The 16,754-nt window shown below is 56.3% G+C and overlaps 1 protein-coding gene across 1 annotated transcript in view; it reads right to left on the reverse strand.

The window, feature by feature from the left end:
• Positions 1-1,533: 1,533 nt before the first annotated feature.
• SIPA1L3 (signal induced proliferation associated 1 like 3) overlaps positions 1,534-16,754 on the reverse strand; it is a 93,491-nt gene continuing 78,270 nt past the window's right edge. Inside the window, exons 15-20 of the mRNA XM_021701025.1 lie at positions 14,186-14,351; positions 13,118-13,364; positions 10,840-10,983; positions 6,615-6,750; positions 4,842-4,923; positions 1,534-3,648 (exon numbers count right to left, since the gene is read on the reverse strand). Of these exons, the coding sequence (XP_021556700.1) occupies positions 3,505-3,648; positions 4,842-4,923; positions 6,615-6,750; positions 10,840-10,983; positions 13,118-13,364; positions 14,186-14,351 (919 nt within the window). The 3' untranslated portion in view covers positions 1,534-3,504. The remainder of the gene's footprint in view (positions 3,649-4,841; positions 4,924-6,614; positions 6,751-10,839; positions 10,984-13,117; positions 13,365-14,185; positions 14,352-16,754) is intronic.

Here is a 16,754-nt window from a genome sequence, read left to right on the forward strand (position 1 = left end):
GGAGAGAGAGACAGGATCTGCGGACAGGTAGAGTCCCAGGACAATGACACAGAGATGAGACTTCAGGGGAGAGGACAAAGAATTTAGGGGACAATAGAGAAATGTGGAGAGAGCCAAAGGTATGAAGGGCTTCAGAGGTTGGCTGGGGACCGAGCCAGGGGTGATGGGCGGGAGGGCGAGACTGGCGGAGGGTCCAAGAGGGCGCCCGCTGGAGAGATCGGGACGTGGCCGCGGAAGGCAAAAACTGGGGCAAGACGGGGACGGGACCGGCAGGGCACCAGTGTGGGTGCGAGTTGCGGGGCGTTGGACGTTGGTGTGTGTCACAGGCGCCAGGAGAGGATGTGAGAACAGCTTGTTCCACCGTTCCCGTGCTGGTGGGGGAAGGGCGGCACGGGGAGAGGATGGGGCCTCAAGGAGGGCGGAGACTGGGAGAGTGTCTGGAACACTCTAGAATTTTTAGGAGATGTGGAAATAGCTGGTCCACCTCCTCTGGAAAAAGGCTATATGCCCGTTTTGGAAAAAGATATTTTTTCGGGGGGGGGAGGGGAGAGGCTGAGTCAGAGAAGCATCAGGTTTTAGCTCAGAGATGGAAGACCCAATGACAGGTAAGGGGGTGAGGTAGGTCAGGAAGACTTAGCCACCTGGCCAGCCCTGTCACGAGATTGGGCTGCTTCTCACACAAGAGGCCAGACCTTGGATTTTCACGTGGAATTCTGAGATTCAGAAAATCAGTGGGACCCTGATCCCCAGGTCAAACTGCGAGTGTTTCATCAGGGCAGCTGCGGAGCCGGGCCACGAGAGGCCCTAGAGGGAGGCCTGGCCCAGGGGCGAGGTTATGGGGCACCCCGCCTCACTGTGTTCCCCCCTGGCCTGGAAGCAGGGGCTGATTTGCACCCGAAACCACGAACCCGACGGCGGGCGGTGGGAGGCCTCCTCCCACCGATGAGGGCGGGGCCAGGCAAATTAGCCAGCGCCGGGAGGGTGTGGCCTGGGGAGGCCTCAGGGGAAGGAGACAGGGGGCCCCTTGGCTCGGAGTCCCGCTGCCGAGGACGGATTTACCAAGCTGGAAATCCGGCTGTCTGTACTACCTCCAGATTTTTAAAAGTTTGACCATTAAATCTAAAACCGGCACACTCCGTGGGCCTGGTCTGCTTTCTGGCCGCTACAAATGGTTTCTTCGGTGCAATCTATCCCTCTGTTCAACTTAAGGACTTTTTACCTTCTGAGTGCTGGGTTCCTGTCATTTGGGTTTCAAGGAAAGGAAGTTTGCGAGGCTGGTGCTGAGGAAAGAGTGTGTGTGTGTGAGTTTGCGTTTGGGACAAGGGGGACGGGAGGAGGGGGCTGACGCTGGACCACACCCTCTCATCAGTGACTCCAGGCAGCTGCCCAGCTAGTGAACACACAAGCCATTTCTATGAAACATTTATTTCCTTTGAAACCTCCAGAAACATGCCAGAAAAATCTCAAGACCGGGATAGGGGAAAAAAAAAAAAAAGACAATAAAGAATAAAAAATCCAAATGAAACAGATCAACATACGAAAAAAAAACCCCTGCTATCTTCAAGCCTTCAGATAAAACACCAACCTCAAATTAAATAGATTTCTTTTGCAGAGATCCTTAAAAAAAAAAAACAGAAAACAAAACCAAAAAAAAAAAATCATAATTTACACTTGTCAATGTACATGATTAGGTCCCCAAAATGATTCGAATGATCCGAAGATGTGAGGAGAACTTAAAAAAAAAGAGCGGGGGAGGGGGCAGCCTCCAGGTTAGGGTCTGAGGAAAGGGCGGTGGGGCGGGTTCTGGACAGCCCTTCCAAAAAGGGGGTGGGAAAGGGGGCAGAGATATCACAGTAGTTGGCCAGGGCTGAGGACCAAGCGGGCCCCACCTTGAGGCCCTCTCACTCCGCGGGTGAGGGTGAGGGACAGAGACGGCAGGTCTGAGGGCTTCTGCCCGACTGCCGCGCTCCTGGGGTCAGAGGTGGATCACAGGGAGACAAGAGTGCCCTTTCCTCTTGCCCCTGCTGGCCCAGCCTGGCACCTCTCCGAGTGCCTGTGGCCCTTGCGGTCCCCACAGCCCCCTTCCCTGAGGTTTCTGGCCCCAAAGAGAAAGCGGTGGGGTCTCTGCACCAGGGCTGGGCCACCTGGTGCTGGCTTCCAGCCCAGAGAGTGCTGCCTGCAGCGGGGCCAACTCCCCCTGCCTGGGGCCTCCCCAAACGGGGAAGTCCAGTGGCCTGCTCCCCCTGACTGCATCCCTCGGGAGTCCTCCCACTGAGTCCCAGCCCGTGGGGGACACCCCTTGATCCTCAGCTTGAGGTTGGGGGGAATCCACAGATTGTGGCCATACAGACTTGTTCTGGCGCAACTCTACATGAAAAAATAAATATATATATATATCTCTTTTTTGTTTTTAAAGGAAAAAAAAAGAAACTCTGTTTCCTGGGTGAACAGCGTAGTACCGCTCTGGCCTGGCCGACTGGCAAGCTGCCCCTTATTGCCTCGAGAGAACCAGCGTCCCGTGGGGGTTCACACGGCAAAGGCCTCCCGCCTCCCCAGGGAGCACAGTGAGGGTGTCCGGACGTCCGCTTGCGAAGGAAGAACAAAACCAGAGAGGAGCCGAAGGCTGTTTTCTCTCCAGCCCTGACCCGAGGGCTGCGTGGAGCCCCTCCTGGTGCCCGGAAGAGGCCCTGGCCGTGTGGTTGTTACTGGCGGGGCTGGGGAGGAGAGATGGGCCCTTACGGCCCAGGCCTGCGCGGGAGATGGAAGGTGGTGGAGCGGCCCAGGCGCCGTAGGCCTCTGGCGGTCGGTCGAGGGGCTGATAGAAAAGACTGCAGAAACGGTCCCGAGTGTGCAAATAGAGTTTCCCCTCAGAGAAGCTGACTCTGGATGCTGGGGCTTCCTCTCTCCATCCTGGGGCCCCAAGAAAAGAACTGAAACTCTAAGAAAGTGCTCCTGGTGGGTTTTTGGAAGAATACGGTTGGAAGGGGGTCACGTCCGTGCTTTCTGGAGCCCCCGCCAGTGTCCGCACAGGACCTCCGCTCTCTGGGGCCTGGGGGAAGCTTGGGCCAGTCTCACACTCATTTCTCATGCAGGGGGCTTGGCCCCATAAGCCCAAACTCTGTTCTACGCCGTGAAGAAACCTGGTTTGTGAACTCCCGGAGCTGTGGGGTTTGGAGACACACTCTCGTCCTCCCTTCTCCTCTTCCTATGGCTTCTGATGGCTTGGTCCTAGGAAGAGGCTAGAGGGGCCATCCCCGTGGGGCCGGGATGGGCACGGTCCAGTGTCCAGGGGCCAGAGCTTGGCAGTTCAGAGGGGCGGCCTGAGACCGGGTCACGTTGTGGGGCCGGAGGAGCGGTGAGGCCTGCTGCCGTCCAGGGTCTCCGTGTCCACGAGGAGGGCAGTGGGGCCCTGGCTGCGTCATCTCGGTCACACCCGCAACCGGGCAGCGAGCTGAGGGAGATGGGAGGGCGGGAGCCCACAGCCGGCCCGGCCAGGGGGCCACGTCAGAGCTCCTTCTTCTCCCTGCAGAAGATCTCCGCGAACTTGCGCAGCTGCTCGCTGGCGGCCTGCGACTCCTCCTGCAAGCGCTGGTTGTTCTGTCGCAGGCTGGCCACCTCGGACTGCAGCACGGCCTTGTCCTGCTTCTCCTGTGGGGCGGGGCCGGCGTCAGCAGGTGTGCGGAGCCAGGCGGCCACGGTTCGAATCCCAGCTCGGCTGCTCGGCAGCTGAGCGACCCTGGTCAAATGGCCTCATCTCTCTGGACCCGTCCCCCTCAACTCTTAGAACACAGACCTCACTGTAATCATTATCACCTCAGTTTACCCTCACGGCCACCCGCGGACTTCGGGACTGCTGTTAGCCTCAGGTTCCCAGGAGGGAGAGGAAACCCAGCCTTGCAGAGCAGGCGGGGAGCTGGGATGAGGATGGACACGGGCTGCCTGTATGGGCTTCGCTGGCCCTTCTGAGGTGCCCTTCCAGGCTCTGTGACATCCCAAGGCAGTCGACTTGTCCAAGGTCACACAGCATTACACGGGGGGTTGGAACCTGGGCCCCTACGATTCCTGCGCTTGAGACTCGCACGGTATATTCTGCCACCTTTCTTTTACCCCGAAGTATATAAAGTACCAAACAGAAGTCCTCTGCCCTTACTTCTCTCCTCCTCCTTCTACATCCTGGAGGTAAGTACAACGAACAATTTGGAATGCTGCCTTCTAGATAACACTCTGACCCACGGACCTTAAACTTTTTTTTCAAGTATGATAATGTTCTAGGCAGTAGTCTGCAGCTTGTTTAGTTTCTACTTGAGTGACTAGACTTCTTTTGCATGTCAGTAAATATGCAGATTCCTGCTAGTGTTTTAACTGGCTGCAGAATATTCCACAGCACGGGTGTCCTGTCCTTTATATAACCACTCTCCTGTGGGGGGCGGGGCAGCTGCACTGGTGCCAAGTTTTATTGCCAACAGAGCATCAGTGAACATCCCTGCTCATGGATCTCTGGCCCCATGCTTGCAATTGTGCTGGACAAATTCCCACAAGCAGAATTGCGGGATTGACAAGATACCCAGCCACATTTTTTTTTTTAATAAGTATTATCCAACTGCCCTCCGAAAAGGTTGGGCCAATTTGTTCTTCCTCCAACAATTTAGGAGAGTTCTCTCCATGTGCTTATTACCAGACTTTGGTATTGTTGCTTTCTACTCTTTGCTCATGACTACATTCAAAGCTGGGCGGTCTCCCCTAGAATGGGTGGGGTGGGGACAGGTGCGTCAGCCTCGCGCGCGTCTGGGAAGCGGAACAGGGAGGCGCACAGCGGAGGCCTGGCTGCCCGGCGGCCTTACCTTCTGGAGGTCGGTGTGCAGCTGTTTCAGCATCACCTCCAGCTGGTACACCTTGCCTGTGAGGTCCAGGGGAGGCTCCTCGCTGGAAGGACAAGGGACAGGGTGAGACTCAAGGCCCCCCAGGCCTGGGGGGAGGGTTCCAGACCCACAGCTGGGGAGGAACAGGGGGGCCAGGACCCTCTGGTCCCTCAAGTTCTGGGGAGCCCTGTTCTTGCTGGGGTCCTGAGGGGGTTCTGGAGGAGGGGCTCTGGGGGAAGCCTGAAGCCAGCCCTCCTCCCTGCTGTGCTCCACCCAGAGAGGGTCCATCTGTGGATGTGGATGGGGGCTGTGGATCTGTGGATGTGGGCGGGGCTTGTGGCCGCCTGTCGAAGGCTGTGTGCGTGCCTGCCCCGAAGTGTGCCCTCCCCCCAGGCACAGACCATGCGTGTACTTCAGCAAGAAATTCCTCCCGGGTGTGAGCACCTCACAGAGCACAATACAAGCCTGCCCCGCAGACCTCCACTGAGCACCCAGCAGACCTGGGCCCTGCATCTGCAATGGGCAACGGAACAGGAGGGCCTGCCCTTGGGGACGATAATAAAGGACGCTGACAAAGATGATGACAGCGTCGCCCTTCCGGAGAGCCTACCCTGCGTTGGGCACAGTCTCAGTGTAACACAGCTCCTGGCCCAAAGTGGTCTGGGAGGTCACCACGTCCTTACCGGTGGACAGAGCAGGGAGCCCAGCCTGTGGCTCCTCCTCTGTGCAGTCCCCCAGCCCTGGCCTGCTGGGCCCCTGCAGAGGACAGTGGGCAGCCCCTTCCCTCCAGCGGGCTCCATGGGGCACAGTGGGGGCGCCAGGGAGGGGGGTGGGCTGCAGCAGACCAGAAGGGGGACAGAGGGGAGAGGACTCGGCTGCCTGCCTTCCCGCCCCTTTCTTCCCCCTCCCTGGTCCTGGGTCCTGGGGACCCGCAGCTGCAGGGGAGGTGGGAGGCAGGTGGAGAGGGTCACCAGCGCAGGGGTGAAGGGAATGCGGGGAGCTTGCCCCGAGGCCACAGTCCTGCCATTCCCACACCAGCCCGTTCCCCCCTCGCTGCCCCCCTCGCCGCAGCGGCACCATCTGCAGCCGCCTCGTTCCTGTGCTTACGGTCGGGCCACATCTTTGGTGGAGGTTGAGTTCTAAAGCCAGTGAAAGAGGGGTGTGAAGAAGAGTCAAAAAAAAGAAGAGTCAGGAAAACCCAGAAGAGTCAAAATTTCTCTCGAAAATCCCTTCATTTGCCCATAAAGTACAGCGCACCACTGATGTACACGCAAGCCAAGCGAGTGGTCAGATATGTTGCATTAAACATAAGAGGACAGATGCGAGAGGTCTGTGTCCCTGTCCTCCTCTGTCCCCCTCTGTCCCCGCTGGGTCCCAGCTCCTGGGTCCACGGACAGCCCAGCTCCTGGGTCCACAGAGCCCAGCTTGGGCTGCCAGGGGAGAGGTGACTGTCTGCATAATTCAGGCATGTGCAGAGGGGACCCAAGAGCAGACGGGGGGAGATGAAAGAGGGAGGAAGGGACCACGGTGCAGTGTGCAGTGGGGGGCACTCCTTACAGCTTCACGACTTAGAAGTGAACTGACTGTATTGATCACAGTGTTGTCTCCATCCATGGGGATGGGGCTAACCTGGACTCGGTCACCACTGGGTCCCGGTGTGTCCCCCCCAGTCTGTGGCCCCTCTTTCACCGGGCGGGGGTCTGCGTTGTAGGGACCCAGGTTGCCGGCCTCCAGGTGTTTCCAGGGAAACCTCACCTCATGGTAGGGGTGGTCCTGGGGGTGGGGGGCCCCCTCTCCAGGCTCAGGTGGCTGTGGACAGGACTGTGTGCAGGTGGGACCTCCGGGCTCAGAGCTGGGTCGTTGAGAGAGAAAAGCGAGACGGCTCTTTGCACTGCTTGGGGGGGGGGGGGGGGGGGAGAGGGGAGGAGGGGTCAGCAGAGCTCGCCGTTCCTCCACCCCTGTGCATCCCCCCACTGCCCCCTGCCTAACCACCTTTCCCCGCACACCTCCCAGCCAAACCACCCCAACATTCTCAATCACTTGTGCTCGATCATACAGGCATTTAGGATGGCTATCTACCCAAAAACCAAATCAAGTGACACACACACAAAAATCCCATCCTGATTCTGAGCAAGCTTCTAGACCCAATGGCTGGTTTAGACAAAATTCAAGGGATAGAAACAAGTTAAATGCCAGTGTGAGAGAGTAACCACCCAAATTCGGCATAAATGACCTGGTTTCACCAACGAGTAAATGGTATGAAAAAAATGGCCCCAAGTGGATAGGGTTGAAGCTGGGTGAGGAGTTCCTGAGGATTCGTGGTTTTGAGAATGTCTGAAATTTCAAAAGCGAAAAGAGAAGCAAGACAGAGAATACCATGCATATTGAAGAGAGAAAAGAAATCCCATGGCTGTTAAAGCTCCGATTCTGGGGTCTCGCCCTAGACTCGCCCTGGGGATGGGGCCCGAGTACCTGCATTTTTAAGCGGGGACTCGGAGGTGTTCTGTAAGCCCTCGGCGAGCGCCTGGTTCAGTGAGCCCGGGGACAGCCGGACAATGGAACACGTGGGCACAGAAAACCAGGAGCCGGGTCCCCCTGCATGCCCCTCGGGCAGAGGTACCACCAGCAGCTGGTGGTACGAGCTGGACACCTGGCAGAGGCAGGCCCCCGACTCCTGTTCTGACATTTTTTTAAGTTATTTTATTTTTTTTGGAAGATTTTTAAAATTTATTTGAGAGAGACTGAGAGAGTGAGAAAAAAAGAGCATGAGTGGAGGAAGGGGCAGAGGGAGAGGGAGAAGCAGGCTCCCCGCTGAGCGTGGAGCCCGGCCAGGGGCTGGATCCCAGGACCCTGGGATCATGACCTGGGCCAAAGGCAGACGCTTAACTGACTGAGGCACCCAGGCGGCCCAGATGTTGATGTGTCTTGGTAACCAGCAGTGGTGACCTTGCTCCCTTGGGTTAAGGTGCCGTCCACCGGCTTTCTCCATTGTGAAGTTACTATTGTTCCCTTCTAACAGTCACTTTGTTAGGAGTGAGACCCTGAGTCCAGCCCACTCCCAACAGCGAGGGGAATGAAGCCCCACCTCCAGGAGGGACAGTATGAAAGCACTTGGGGACTGCGCAATCATTCATAAGTATTTTGGGGTAGATACTTCGAGGCTATGGAAACACCCTGCTTCTGCTTAAAGTCTCCCCACTAATTTTAGCAATCATCAATCACATCTGTGCTATTTTAATGATGACTTTCCATTTCCCTCATTCCTTCTAGATTAACTGGGATCCTTTTATAAGTAAGAGCTGTCCTAGCCACCGTCTGTTTATTCACTTACCTACTGATAGGAGTATGGACTCATGGACATTTGTTCTATTCTTTGGGTTAGAATCCAATGCTGCTGTTATTTATTTTGCTGTTCAACTGCTCCAACTTCAGCCACTGGGAGCTCTTCGGGATGGCTCCTATGAACCCCTGACATGCCCCCCGCCCCTTGCTAAAACACTTCCTTACTTTCTAGCACCACAAGATGTGATCCCCTTTACTTTTTTTTTTTCTGGAACATTTTGAAGCAAACCCCAGATATCTTTGTAGTTCCCCTGCAGCAGTTTCCCTATGCCACAGCAACCACGCCACGAATACACCTGCCGAAGTTAACAATAATGCCTTCAGTCTTTTCCATTTGTTTAGATCACACAGGATAACATCCATACATTGTCCCTGAAACAGACCAACCAAGCTCACAGCGAGCTGTAACCACCCTGACTCCTTTCCGCTGACGGTCCCTCTCCCTGCTCCACAGGGAGGTAACTGCCACTGTGGCCTTGGGTGTGTTTCCTTCCAGGCCTTTCTGCTACACCGTCCCACATCACCCATTACCTAACCTTCTGTGTGGTTGCTGGGCTTCATTTATTAATTTCAAGGAGGAGGAGGAGAAAGCTCCCTGCGGGACTCTGATGCGCCACCAACCTGCTCCCCCAGCTTTCTCACGGGGTGGTGCTGGCTCCTCAGGCAAGGTGGGGGGTGCGGCAGTGTAAACGGGGTGGCTGCGGGGGAGGGGGCTCTGGCTGCCCCAGCTCCTCCCAGAAGCCCACAGCTGGGGCCCAGTGTCTGGACAGCTCTGCCTTCCAAACACAATACTACAGCTGCTGGTGGCATCTGGGTCTTCAGGGAGCGGCTTGGGGTCATCCAACTCTGTCTCTGCAGCTCTGAGAGGTGAAGAACTGCAGCTCAGTGAGTTACGACCCAAATTTGTCTCAATGAGGAGAGAGCCTGAGCGTATGTACAAAAGTATAAGAGCATCTGAGTTTCCTTTTCCACAGTGATCTGCTTCCTGTGCCCATCTTTCTGGAGGGTCATTCAGGCCTGGGTTTGAATCCTGACCCTGTGTGCCCTTGGCCAGCTAGGGGACTCTGGCGGCCGAGCCGCAGTTTCCTCATTTGTAAACGGGAATCCTCACGCATCCCTGAGACCAGAGCTTAGAAGTGATGTCTGTAAGGCGGTCAAGTGCTGGCTCCATGGAGATGCTCTGTAATGTCACCGTGGCCGTGTCACCTCCTCCTCCAAGTGCTGCGGAGCAAGCCTCTCCGCCACTGCGTGTCAGGGCTCCGAAGGGTCAAGTTTACCTGCAGCACTGGGCCCCTGCTGATGGTTCCCAAGGGAGCGGAAGGCAGGGGTAGACCAGAGGCCGGACCCGGCCATACCCGGACGCCTGACCGTCTTTGCCCTGAGACCAGGAGAGGCTGCAGGGTAGGATGGAAGTGACCAACAGGAGCAGACAAGGAGGGAAGCTTTCTCCAGGCCACCTGCCAGATGTGGACTGGCCCAAACATGGAAATAGGAAGGCCACGTACCCTATGAGTCTGGTTTAAGGGATCCTGCTCTGAGCCAGACCCATGCCAGGCACCTAGCGGTGACAGAGATGACCCCAGGTCCTGCCCTCCCAGGCCAGTGGGGAATATAGACCCATCACTGGGCAGCAGTGGCCCTGAGTGGGCAGGGCTGGGGGAGCCCAGGGCAGGTGCCTAATCCAGACTAGGGGATATCAGGGAGGGCTCCTGAAGGAAGGACAGCAAAGCTATCATCTAAAAGATGGAAAAATGAGCCAGAAGAATATGTTCGGGTTGGTCAGGGAATCACCACGGGTCCCACTGTACAGATGAGGAACTGATGCTTAGAAAGATCAAGCTGCTTGCCCAAGGTCACACGGGAAGGAAATGGCAAAGTGCTAGCTGTCCCTCATTATCTGTTTTCCCTTTTTCCGTAAGAACAAATCCCAAACGTTCGTTGGGCATAGGGCCTCATTTCTCAGCCTGCCCTGGAGCCATGAGGTACGGCTCTGTGCAATGCTCTGGCCCACGGCAAGTACGCGTAGGGGGAGTGTCAGGCTTGGGGCTGTGTCCTCTCTCCTGCTGCTCGGAGCTGAACATGGTGGCCTGCGCTCTAGCAGCCATCTTGGACCGTGAGGGTGAGGCCCCCCCGGAAATGGCAGAGCAGAGGGTGCAAGGAGCCTGTACCCCCTAATGCATTTATGGAACTGCTGCCCAGCCCTAGACCCCACCCCCCCACCCCCAGGAATTTTCACCTGCATAAAACAGGTTTAAGTCATTGTTAATTTGGGTTTTCTGCCGCTTGCAGCCAAAGCAAATCTAAACACAGTTTGGATGATTACAAGTTTGCCCTGTGATGTGATATAAGGTGCCATCTGTTGAGGGCTCGTTCTGTGTCTGACGTGTTTTACACACGGTGGCCTTTCATGTAATCCTCACTGCAGCCCCAGGCACGTTCCTGTTCTGCAGATCAGACAGGCAAATACACTTGCCCAGGACTGCACAGTGAGCAAGAGACAGGGCAGGATGTGAACCCTGCTCCCCCTAATTCCAGATCCTGCGTGTGCCCCACTTCAGAGCCCCAAGGCCCTCCATTGATCCTTCTAGGACAGAGCAGCAAGGGAAGGATCGGGCCAGGTTGGGTGGAAGGTGCCTACCTTCGTAGGCCTTGGCTGCATTCACCAGGCTGGACCACTCAAGGCCAGCAGCCGTGTCAGGCAGGGGCATCATCCCGGGGTCAAGGCGCCGCAGCGGCCGGTCCCGCCCGTCCGCCAGCGAGAGCTCCGAGGCAGAGATGGTGGCTGGGTAGGAAGAGCGGAGAGGGGAGATGGGGGGAGGATGACAACGTGAAGGAAACAAAGACGTTCATCCATTCTATTTCACTTTCTGGGTAGCTCTATAATGCTATATAATTGTTACAATAGCACATATGATTGAGTAAACACGTTACCATCATCAGAAGATGCCAAATGCTGGCAGGTAAGGGGGTGGGAGTGTCAGGTGTTTATGTGGGTGGGGACGGGATGAGAGGGACAGAGCAGTGGGACGCACAGTCACAGGTGACACGGCTGGACCGTGTGGGGCCTCGTAGGTCAGGAGGACTCTGTCTTTTACTGCGAGTGGGATGGAGCCAAAGGCTCCCCCTGGCTGCGTGTGGAGGCCGGACCTTGTGAGGATGGAGAGCAGGGAGGTGGTGAGGAGGCTGCCGGGGAGAGTGGACCGGCCTGGGTGAGGCTGGGGGACGGGAACAAGTAGCAGCAGGTCCTGGAATGATTTTTTACATGCAACCAAAAGTACTTCCAGAAGAGGGGAGGTGAGCGTGGGCCAGAGAGAAGGGTGCAGGGTGACTTCAGAGATGAAGAGGCTGGGGGTGGGCCACAAGTTTGTTCCTGGAGGTGTGGAGCAGAGGAGGCAAGCCCAGGCCGCAGATAGAAATCCGGGTCGTGTGTGGCCAGTGTCTGGTGGCGGCAGGGTCGCCGTGGGGAGATGGGGCAGAGAAAGAGGCCCCTGAAGTCTCCGGGTGTTGGGAGTGACGGTGACAGCAGCTGCATGTGGGGCCTCAGCTTGCTGCCGCCTCCCAGCTGCCAAAGGGGAGGGGACAGAGAGGTCAGGAGGTGACTCAGGCAGGAAAGGTAGGGCCCGACCATGCTGGGGGTGCTACGGGACCATCACCCCATAGCCGGGAGGGAGGTGTTGTGATGCTCCCCCGTGTTGTGGAGGGGGAAACCGAGGCTCAGAGCGAGACGCCTGGCTTGCGCTCACACTCGCTGGCAGTGGCACTTGGCTCTGAACTGCGTGGTCTGACGCTGACCCTGCTCGACGCCCAGCCCCGCCAGGCTTTGGGGTTTAGAAGGTCCCTGTTAATACTCTGTCCTAACTCTGCTCGCCAGTCCCGAGGTGCAAGCCTGACTCACGGTGGGATTAAAATGCTTGCTCCAGACGGAAGAATACCAACAAAATAATAAACAGCTAGTGCTTTTCAGTGCTTCCTGCATAGATCAGGGATTGTGCTAAGTGTCTTCCACGTATTAATGCGTCTGAGTCTCAGTGTAATGTGGTGAGGGGTAGGTTCGCCTTGAGCTGAGCCGGGGACGGAGTGGGAGCAGGCTCTGGGGAGACTCCACCTCAATGATATGGGACACAGGCTCAGCCAAAACCCCTGGGGTAGACACATCTCTGAAGTCAAGATCTGTCTGCATTGGAGGGTGCTGCGCACGTGCTATTGGAATGGCCCCCGGAAAGGCCGGGCAGCACCCTGTAGTCACGCCAGTGACCTGCAATGAAGTGATGATCGCTCGCACCACATGGCCGTCTGGGTTGGGTTTTGCTGCTCAATGAGCCTGGCCCAAAGTTCTGCATCGCCTCTCAGTTTTGGAGCCTTTGGGGTTGTGAATACGGGACTGGAGGGGGGGCTGAAGGCAGGACCCACCCCAGCCGGTGCATGGGCTTTGATGGGGGCCGTGTGCACTGTGCCCCCTTCGTGGGGGATGCTGGGTAAATAGTTGCTGCGTGAATAAAAGAATGGATGAGTCACACCCTTATACCTTCTCCCTCCAAGCGTTGGCAGACTTGGGGGGAATCAGGTAAGTAAATAAACATTCACGAAACCATCTGCTTGGTGCTGGAGCAGGGAGCTGGGGGAGCAGCTAAGGGAAAGCCCGATCCTCGGGGCCCTCCTGTCTGCAGCCTTCTCTAGCTGACTCCCATCTTTGGGCAGTCCAGACTTCTAGCTAGGTGGCCCCCAGGAGACCCCCTGATGCTCGGCTAACCATCCCCTGCTCTTGTGGGTGGCACCGTCAGTACCCCCCAGAAGCTCCGACGCGCCCCAGCTCCCCACCTCGGCTGACACCACCACTGATGACCTCCAGTGTGGTCTGTCTGCCCGCCCCCCAACCCTGGCGAAGCCCCCGCTGGCCCCAGTGCGCCCGTGCTCACATTTCTTCTCCGGGAAGCCGCTGCTGGCGGCAGGGCCAGCGGTGGGACTGCCGCTGCCGGGCGGGTGGGGGTGCTGGTGCTGGCGGCGGGTGGGCAGCGTGCTGGAGGGGAAGGCGCAGGTGCTAGTGAAGAGCACGTCGCTGGGCAGGCCCGGCTCCAGGCCGGCAGGGTTGGCCAAGCTGGGCTCCCGCCGCCCACTGCACAGACTCTCGTCGGACAGTGTCCGCTGCAGGCTCTTCTGCGGTGACTGTTGGAGAGACACGGACGGTCACGCGGCACAGTCGTGGCCTGGCTCCCGGTTACTGTCCTCACAGGCGTCTTCCCGTCTCGGACAGCTGTGCGTCTTACCCACCCAGCATCTGCTTCTGCCCCTTTCTGCTCAAAGCACCTCAAATTTCCCCTGGGGATGCCTCTTCCCCTCCTCCCTCCCCACCTGGTTCTGGCCCTCCAGAGGCCATTGCCACCCTCCTGCTCCAGGGAAGGTTAGGGAAGGCGGTGTGACCAAAGCTGGACTTATGGGATCCAGTCATTGGTGGGGACCACTGGGGACAGCTGGGTCCCACAAGAGTGCGAATAACCAGAAGGAGAGAAGCAGACAGTGTCGAGGGACTAAGGGAGCCTGATGGTTCCCCTGCCTTTGGGTAACAAGAGCCTGAATTTCCCCTGGGAACCCCGCCCCCACTCTTGGTCCACGCAGTTTGGGTGGGTGGAGGCTGCTTCCACCCTGGGCTCCAGGAGAGGGACACGAGAGCCAGTAAGAGCATCCCTTTCCAGTCACGTGAGCTACCCTAGTGCGGAAGGAATCCCCTACCTGCCTGCCAAGGCTGGCTTATACTGTGATTTGGCCCCTGACTAATGTGACGACCTGACTTCTGGCTATGAAGCCACATACACCTACATAAAAGTGGGGCTGGCCGCTGCTGCAGGTGCAGGCCACGGGCAGGAGGAGGCCGGAGTGAGCACAGGGAGCTCTGTACTCCTCCCTCGACCTCCCACGACCACCTGGCCCACCTGATTCTGTGTGTGTGTGTGTGTGTGTGTGTGTGGTGGGGGGCAGCTTCTACATACCCCCGCATCTCTCTCCTGTTCGGGCGCCAGGTTGTCCATGATGATGAGTTTCTTCAGGTCGTCCTCAATGGTGGATTTGTAGTTCTTCCGTGGGGAGCGGAGGTCTCGGAGGGATGCCCTCAACCGTGGCTGCCCGAAGACGTTTTTTGTATTGGTGTCCACCTGCCTGGAATGAGAGGATGAGGGTCAGAGTGGCCTTGCGGAGGCTCACCCTGCTTCTCAAAGTGCTCCTGACCCAAGAAGGCTGGCTGCCTTTGGGGGAAGGGACTGCGGCCTTCTCCCGTTCACCTGCTGGAGGTGAGCCGGAAGAGGGATCAAATTTATTCTCTCCATTCATTCATCCCACAAGATTTCCTGGGAACCTGCCCTGGGCTGTGCCTGTTCCAGGCGGGGGACACAGAGCAGAGAACATGCAGCTGACCTCCAGTCACAGAGACCCACAATTAACAAGTAACTATACAACAGGCGTCCAAGGTCACACAGGCTGTGTGAGTGGAGGAGTCAGGATTCCAGCTGAGGCCACCAGGCCGCAGAGCCCACAGGTGTCACCTCCGAACTTGACTGCCATGTTTATATCACAGACACGGCATAAAAATGATGTATGGGGGGGCACCTGGGTGGCTCAGTCGGTTAAGTGTCCCACTCCTAACTTCGGCTCAGGTCATGATCTCAGGGTAGTGAGATCGAGCCCCGCATCAAGCTCCACACTCAGCGCGGAATCAAGCTTGAGATTCTCTCTCCCTCTGCCTCTACCCCCACCCCCCAAATAAATAATAAATAAATAAAATCTTAAAACAAAAAGATGTATAGTGTGTGGGGAGCATAACTACATTTGGTTTAGTAATATTCTTTTAAGTGCAGAGAAAAAGTTCTGGGGAAATTATGAACAGTGGGTACATGACCCCCTGGGAGGTCAGGAATCTTTTTAGGAGTTGGAAAAATGGGACTGTCACTTTTCATCTGATACCCTTCTGAACTGTCTCAATTTATTTTACCATAATTAAGTGCCAGAACAATAATGATGATTTAAAAAACTAGTTTAAAAAAAAGGTGACACCTGGAATTTGTCATTTTGTTAACTCAAGAAAGAAAAAGTCTTTGGACCCAGGAAGAAAGACGATGTCTAGGGCTCCTGAATGTTTTGAAGTTTGCATTTTTTCTCATTTTCTCAGCTGCCACCTTGGGGTTTTAACAAAAGAAGGAAGAGAGGGTGGCAAATTTTTCCCTGTCAGGTCGTATTCCACCCCAAATTAGAATTCCAGGTCTAGGGTAATTCTGGCTCCATTACAATGCTTTCTGAAGTGTGTTCTTTGGCAAATGAAAAGCTTTAGAGCCAAAAGAGAGAAATACACAGTGAAACAGAAGAAGAGCATACACCCCAATGAGTACATGGTTCCTCCCCTGGGAGCTGGAAGGGGGCTCAGCCCTCCCCCTTCCAAAGGGATTTCACAGTTTTCCAGAATCCCCTGCAAGGAGGGGAGGTGGAGCCTGTGACTCAGTGCAGGGCATGTCCCATGCTGTGCCCATCTTCCCTGAAGAGGGAGCAGGCCGGGACTTCAGCCCGTCTATGGCAAGAAAGGGACACTGTTTATGAGGCTGGCCCTCTGGGAGGGGCACAAAGCCACCCGCGGAACACTTTTTTTTTTTTTTTAAAGATTTTATTTATTTATTTGAGAGAGAGAGAATGAGAGAGAGCACATGAGAGGGGGGAGGGTCAGAGGGAGAAGCAGACTCCCTGCCGAGCAGGGAGCCTGATGCGGGACTCGATCCAGGGACTCCAGGATCATGACCTGAGCCGAAGGCAGTCGCTTAACCAACTGAGCCACCCAGGCGCCCTCCCGCGGAACACTTTCAAACGTGCATGCTCTTGGCCCGAGGGACTCTATCTGCTTCTGGGCATGTGTCCTTCAGAGAGGGCCGTGTGAACCTACGTGTGCCAAGTATATGGGGACACTTAATAGGGTCCTGTCCGTGAAGCAAACACAGAATTGGCCAGCAGGGGAAGAGCGAGGCCCCACGGAATCATGGCATCTAGGTATTAAAGAGAAGTGGAGCTGGTTCACCTAACACAGAAAGAGGTTCTCCCCGGTATGTCACAGGAATAAAGAAGTGGTATGTACAGTGTGAAATCATTTTTAGAAAACAAAGCTTACACATAGCCTAGTTTGATGTATTAAAATTTACCAAACTCTCAGCTCCAAAGGAAGGGTACGTTGGGGGATTCGCTCTCCAAAAATGTGCCTCACCACAGCCTGTGAAATCCTTGACAATCTGCCCTGCCCTGCCTCTGCCCTTCTCTCCTCCCACACAGGCCTCCCAATGTTCCTTTAGCATGCCAGGCACGGTCCTGCCCCAGGGCCTTTGCACTGGCTGTTCTGGCAGCCTGGAGTTGCCCTCCCCAGCATTCCCCATGAATAGCAGCTTCTCATCTATCCAGCTTATCTCAAATGTTGCCTCCTCTGGGAGGCCTCGCCTGACCACTCAAGCTTCTAGTGTCCCCTCCCAGCCCGGGCGTGCTCCATCACCCAATCCTGTGCGCTGCTTCACTGTGCTCATCTCCTGGCAGGAG

This window comes from Neomonachus schauinslandi, chromosome 16 (assembly GCF_002201575.2).
Source record: "Neomonachus schauinslandi chromosome 16, ASM220157v2, whole genome shotgun sequence".
Lineage (NCBI taxonomy): Eukaryota > Metazoa > Chordata > Mammalia > Carnivora > Phocidae > Neomonachus > Neomonachus schauinslandi.